This window comes from Vitis vinifera, chromosome 16, assembly GCF_030704535.1.
Source record: "Vitis vinifera cultivar Pinot Noir 40024 chromosome 16, ASM3070453v1".
In the NCBI taxonomy this organism is placed as follows: domain Eukaryota; kingdom Viridiplantae; phylum Streptophyta; class Magnoliopsida; order Vitales; family Vitaceae; genus Vitis; species Vitis vinifera.
In genome coordinates this window covers 24,263,449-24,270,553 of record NC_081820.1, presented here as the reverse complement: position 1 = coordinate 24,270,553, position 7,105 = coordinate 24,263,449, and the positions used below count along the sequence as shown (strand labels likewise).

General features: G+C 35.0%; 1 protein-coding gene across 1 annotated transcript; it reads right to left on the bottom strand.

The window, feature by feature from the left end:
- Positions 1-750: 750 nt before the first annotated feature.
- Positions 751-4,014, bottom strand: LOC100253508 (plastid division protein PDV1). The gene is made up of 2 exons (XM_002266927.5): positions 3,648-4,014; positions 751-1,395 (listed from the first exon to the last, which is right to left on the bottom strand). The coding sequence occupies exons 1-2, from the start codon at positions 3,948-3,950 to the stop codon at positions 865-867; spliced, it is 834 nt and encodes a 277-aa protein (XP_002266963.1). The 5' UTR covers positions 3,951-4,014; the 3' UTR covers positions 751-864.
- Between the last annotated feature and the right edge of the window lie 3,091 nt (positions 4,015-7,105).

Genomic DNA, 7,105 nt, shown 5'->3' with positions numbered 1-7,105 from the left:
ATACAAGCGAAAACAAAGCCCAATTATGTGGCCCATATTGCTAAATGGGCCACATTGTGCTTCTTTTTTGGAGAGCTGGTCTGTTGTGTATTTTTTGGACTTTGTGGAAAGAAGGAAATCGGAGCTCCTTTGTTAAAAGTTTGTCATCAGGATCAATGTCTTTAATCGATTTTATAAATAGGGTCGGATCTAGATAAGAGAACACTTCTTTCGTATTTCCCCTCTTTCGGGCTATACATTTTGTTTTCCCTTTGTATACAAAACCTCTTTTTGAGCAATCGACCTAGTCATTGAAAATCTCCTTTGTTAAAAGTTCGTAGATCTGGGTTAGTATGTACATAACAGAAAGATCGGTACCTTGAATTGATTTTGTAAATTGGGTAGGATCTAAATAATAGAAGGAGCGTTTTGCTTGGGTCTACAACAAGATTGAAAATTCACATTTAAAAAATATGTTCCAATAATCCACCTGAATGCCAAGCGGCCATTTCTGGGAACAGATCATGGAAGGAGCTGTGAGGATGAAAAGAAGCATATTGGGCTTTACATTCCAAAAACTTCAGATTGTGATTGACATTTGTTTCTGAATATGAGAACTTACAGTGAATCTGGTGAAGACCCCATTTTCTGAGGAGGGCTTGAGTAAATCCAAGCCTCCTACATTTTTAATAGGCCTGAAGTTCCTGCTGTACATGGAATTTTGTTCATAGTATGGAAACTAACAGATGCTCTAAATGCAGTGACCAGACATATCTCAAAGGCTTCGTGGTACAAATTAGAAAGAGAATAAAGATTTTCTGAATGATAACAACAACACAGCCTCCTATCAATTAACAATTTTGCTAAAGAGTTCAAGTTTTCACCTTAGCCCCTGGCATATAACACATCCAACTGGTTCAGTTCACTACTTAAAGAAGAACTCTCAACCCGAGAAGTTCTCTTCACATTTCGATTTCTGTAGATATTATCTTCTCGCTTCTGTGGAGGTTCTAATACAATTTTGTCCTTGTAAGTTACTTGGTTCAGATGTAGCAGTGCAAGCATGCTAACAGCGACTAGAGCAGCATTACCAAGGATCCCACCCATATGATCCAATTTAAGTGATTTCTTCCCGAAATTGAAACAAGAAATGAGAACTTTGATGAGAAAATTTGACCTCTTCTCTTCATGGGGTGCAACGTTCTTCCCAGGGGGACTTACTGGAGGACCAAAAAGATTATCAGGTAAAACAAAGGGACCTGCATCACGAACATCTCCCACAAATGCCATAGCTTCTTCAATGACTTTGTACTTCTTGCCATGGTGTTCAGACAACCTAATTGCAAGAACAATCCGACTTTGTTCTAGTCGTGCAATTGCAGCATCCCTCTCTGCTTGTTGATGTACCTGTACAGTCTGTAAAACAGATCATCAACAAAATCAAAACATTAACAAATAGTATTAAACAAGTCACAGGTCAAAAGTGTGCGCTGAAACTTAAATGAGGTTTCTAGATGAAAGTTTGAGATGCTGAGCACAATTTTGTAACCTGAAATAAACACAACTGCAATGTTTATCCATATTAAGACAAACAAACAAATAGTGGACACAAGCGTTTAATGCATGAAAAATGAGCCCTCCATGCTAATGTGCATTTAAATTATAAAAAGGTGGAATTGCACAGGGTGAACCATAATAACATAACTGTTTACACAAGCTCCTTTTCATAAGAGATCAATCACGTCAATGGTGAGCATTCCAAGTCTGAAGGGATAGGAGAGGATTGAGAACTGCAAGAAGATGATTAAGGCAATAGGCCTCTGCAGGTCTCCCAAGGACAGAACTTTGGAGAAATTTAGGGAGTGCCCTTCTGAGCTCAGAGTTTCCATTGGATTCAAACTCCCTTAGATGGTGAATTTTTGTGCCTATGTACATGAGTTTATGGAATGAGGGCCAGCTGGTTTATAAACCCATGCACCAATGAGACAGTGCCACATGCACACTAAACTGGTCCTTTCGAGTTGTACCAAGTCTATGTTAGGCTCCATAAGCTCCCATCTAGTGCAGGTATGAAGCAGCAGGATTCTATTATCCTATACAACTTTGAAACCTCACTGTGATGTTATTTGCTGTTAGGCTAACTCTTGGAGAGGTGAAGATGTGGGCATTAGAGGTACTCTGCTAAAAGTTTCCTGGTGAAGCCAACACAAGCAAGGTGGAGTAGCAAGTGGAGGGTGGCTACACATATGCACATATTGGGTTGATTGCTCACTTATCCTTCATTCACTTTATGAGATGAGCTCTTTCATCCTGGGATAGGCTTGGGCATCAGAGGAACTCGGGTACCCTCAAAATTGGGATGTGCAATATGCTAACATGTCCCAGTGTAAGGATATCTATAGAACATGGCAACAAGGGCCACTTGGAGATTGAATGACATGTGATATTCTATGAGTTATACTCTGTGGATTAGAATTATTAAAGACATGGTCCCTGGAAGCACATTCATGAGTGCCAGCCCTGTGTCAAAATCGCCACATTTAACATATTATGGTTTCACATGTTAGCACCAAACAACAGAACTGCAATATCCCTTTCATCTTATGCTTTTATTATAAATGACATTGAAGACCATCGCTTGTCTAGAAAATATCAACATCAACTTAATTTAATTCAACTCAAGTAAGCTCAACAAAGTCTATCTCAACTACGCCAAGTTATGTACATGGACCATTAGAAACCATTATAGTCAACCAAGTGTCATAACTCCTTTTACATCATTGTCCATCGTGCCTCCTCTTAGAATCTCATACAACGTTTTTTCTCAACTTTATCCTTGTCCTCAAGGTGCATTCAACGTCTACCCTGTGGATGAATTTGGATGCAATCATTTTTATTTGACCCCTATGACCAACCTATCTTGGCCAAAACTACTTCATGAAATCATCAACTTCTCCCACCTCAAATTTCTCAAATCCATTTGGGTCAAAATAGATCATTTCTAATATTCCCACACAATCATCATGACATTTTCAACTTCTCTAAGTTCATTTGAAAGATATCTTTTTTCTTGGAGGAATTCCACACCGCATAAAGCACAATAATCCTTGTAATCACCTTATTACCCTATAAAACTAATTCATTCAAAAGTGGGAGGGGAAGTGTGGATCACACAAAGCTTGAGAAGCACTCCAATTTATCAACCTCCTCAACTTCACTCAATCCAAATCCAAAATTACTCCTTTTCCCTTTATCAGATAAAAAAAATAGTCATTCTTCGTATATCATCTACAGCAATCTTCACTATTCCCTCAATTTTACCCTTACCAGGTTTTATTTATTTGAATTATATACAAACTTTACACAATCCTAACATAGTTTCAACCTTCTCTAATATAGGAAATTGAGCTACATTGTCAACAGACAAAGTTCGGTAGAACCCATTTTCTTTCCTCCATTTTCATCAGTTCAACAGAATTTAGAGATTTTTTTTTTGAAAAATAACAGTAATACTCATAATTCAATTTTTTACGCTTTCCCTCCAATTCTCTCAGCAACCAAACGGCATGCCAACCAAAAAGGAAGAACGACAAATTCATGCCTTATCCCCATCAGCCAAACAGAATGTACATGAAAAAAAAAAAAAAAAACCAAAAAGGTTAACTCACGTGGAAGAACTCGAGCTGGTCTTCGAGGTTCTCGAGAGCGGTTCTGATGGCATTGAGACTCTTAGCCTCTTGAATCGCCAAGTCATCGTCTTCGACCCTAAAATCCTTGGCGTATACGAAACCAAACCGATTCTCATCGACGTCGTTGAGGGGTTTACTTTTGTCGGATTTTCTAAGGGATTTGATGGAATTGAGAAAATGAAATCGGGAAATTGAGTGGATTGCGTCGCTTAGTTTGTCGTGCAGGTCCCAAATTTTCTCGAGAATTGCCTCGATTTCTTCGATCTCCATTTCCCATTTCATGAGGGAAAGTGGACGAAAATTGGCGAGAAAGTTTCCTAGGGTTCGACGGTTCGGTATTTGAAGTTTGAACTGATGGGCCTTCTTGGCTCTTTTATTTGCCTTGCTTGTGGGCCTTTTATTTGGGCTTGTAGGAGATACCTTCTGTAAGTGGGCTTTTGTTCCATTTTTGTCCCGAAGTGTGTGTGTGTATTTTTTTTTCTTTTTCTTTGTCCTTCCTAATTTTCATTTTGCTATTACAAATAATCATAACTCTTCTATTTTAATAAAAAAGGAAATATAATCCCTCCCTTTTAACTTCTTTATTATGAAAACGAATAGAAATATATATTAATACTTGAGATGAAAATCCATCATCTTCAAAAAAACGAAGAGTAAAAAGATAGTGGATAAATTATGCCACAAGAGCTTTCCCAAAAGGTTGATGAAAGAATCTCCTATGACCCCATTCTAAAAAATTTACCACCATGTGTAATGGTATGGTGGTGTGTCCCTCCTTCCATGTAAAGATGACCCTCAACTTTGTCCGCACCTACTTTCATAATTTTCATGCTCCCTTTAAAACCCCATTTGGTGATGATTACTATCACCTTGATGTTGTTAAGTTTGATTGATTTGGTTGGGTGTTGAAAGGTTCACTATGGACCGATCCGATGCATCCTAGTAATGAGCTTAATATATACTTTCGTTATAGAAGTCGATTGAAAAGTTTTAGTTTGATAAATAGAGTCAAATGATGATCAATTAATACGAAGAAGGCCACAAATCTTTGTCAAACTTATTTTTGTTGATTTGAGAGATGAGGGCTCTTGGTGCAAATTGAGGTAGGAAAGGATAAGATTTGATTCTCTTATTGCAATTCAATACATTTTGAGCCAACAAAGCTTGGGATTATTATAAGTTTGGATTACTCTCTCATGGAATGATTTGAGACTTTGCTCTCCATAGACTATAATCCGTCATCACTACCTTCTTGAGTTGTTACATAAAGGGTATAGGGGCTAGAGGAAGGGTGTTTTTTTTTTTGTTGGTAAAGATTTTTTGAGTCGTCTCCAAAGGTACTTCTCTTAAGTGTTCTATATCCTCCTTCGAGACAACTACTAACCCACTCTATCATTCTTGCTTCTTAATCCATTTCACTCCTTTACACCTTGATAAATATATTGGAAATTAAAATGAACACCAATACCATACATATTATATTATAGGCAAAAATTATTTCCTATTCCCATTTTTGTTGTGTAAATATCAATACCATTCATATACAAGTTCCTAACTTTGACACACCTTGATAAATATATTGGGAATTAGAATTAACACCAATACCATACATATTATATTATAGGCAAAAGTTATTTTCTATTCCCATTTTTGTTGTATAAATATCAATACCATTCATATACAAGTTCCTAACTTTGACTCAATAATATTGATTGCTTAACATATCTTATCGAGGCGATCACAAATAATCTCATATCATATAAAAGAAAACATCATCCACCACATTCCTTCTCTTTTTTCCTTTTCTTGTCTTTCCACCTTAGTTTTTAAGATTCAAAAAGAGATTTGGATAATGTATGACACATGAATTGCAACTTATGTTAGGGAATAAGAAAGATGTTAATGACTGCTGGCTTGTAATTTATTCAAGTTAATTTTCATGATGAATTCAAGTTAATTTCATTGTTAGATGAAAAATAATAAATTTTAACATATTTATAATATAAGAAATCTCTATAATTATTATAAGTCACAAGGTGAAAAAGTAATGAGATGCAAATAAACTTTAAAAGTCTACATTTAATAGGTAGAGATGTGAAAAAGAGTAGAAGATACCCAATGAAAACTTGAAATTTTTTATGGTTCAATATTTATATCCGTATTTTCTATTTTCTAGAATATTCTATTTGGTATAGTGAAATGATTATTTCTCATTAGTGGGTGTAGATATGATTGTTTGAATCACATTAAAATCTTGTATATTGTTGCATATATGGTTGATTTTGCTTTATTTTTACATTTTACACTAATTCATGATATTAAAGTTTTCATTAGTGCAACAAGTAGAATCATAGCCTAGGTCAAGAAGTTAAGGGGGAATGAAACACATTAAGAGGATTATAAAAGAAATTTTAATTGAAGGTTGAGTTAATTGTTCTCTCATTTGAATGTGATACATGAAGTATAAACTTCGTTATCTAGAATAAGTGTAGTACTTTCTCCTATATAATTGTTGCGTATTGAAACGTAAAAATAATGAAGTTGTAAAATAGTTTGAATCTATGGAGATCTATTATAAGATAAATAAAGAATGTTCTTGACATATGGCAAGATCATGGTGCATGAAGGGGATTGTGGTGCACAAAAGGGATCATGGTGCACAAAGGGGATCGTGGTGTATGAGGAGAGTGTGACATACATAAGAAAGTTATAATATAGAGTAAAGATTTAGTTTAGACAAGTTTTCAGGTGGAGTAAATTGAGTGACTTTCTTGATAATAATGTATCAAAAGAGTCATGTCCGATGTAAAAGCATGTATATGTGAAAAACCTAGGTATACAATAATAACATGCATCATAGAAAGATGAAGATGTTACTTAGCTAGATAGAATTTTATTTAAAATAAAGATTGTTGGAAAGTGTTTCGAACTCCTAATTGGTGTATATTCCTTTTATAAAGAATATTGTAAACAATATTTCTTCTTGATATATTTTTGTAATATTAGATTTTCTAGTAGAATAAAGAAAGTTTGTTAGAAATTAATATTCATGTAAATATTTGATGTCATGAGGGAAAAATGTTGTGAGATAGCTAGGGATAGACATGAAAAACTTATATAGATTAATGGATAGAAATTTGAGAAATAGTAGGAGATACACTCATATTCACTATGATGTAACGAAATGATTTTCTCTCATCCATGGTCATTGAAATGATCGACTGAACTCGTGCATCTTTGTGGATTGATTCACTTTTTGTGTTTTTAGGCTAGTATGTCATTTTCAAAGGTTAATCATGCATGCAAAAGAGAAACATTCACCTGATTGAAATAAAAGTCTAAATATCATTTCATCAATCATGTAAATTTATACATTTCACTAAGGAAAAACAAAGCGACGCCCTTAACTACATATTTTTTCAAATACAAACTTCAGG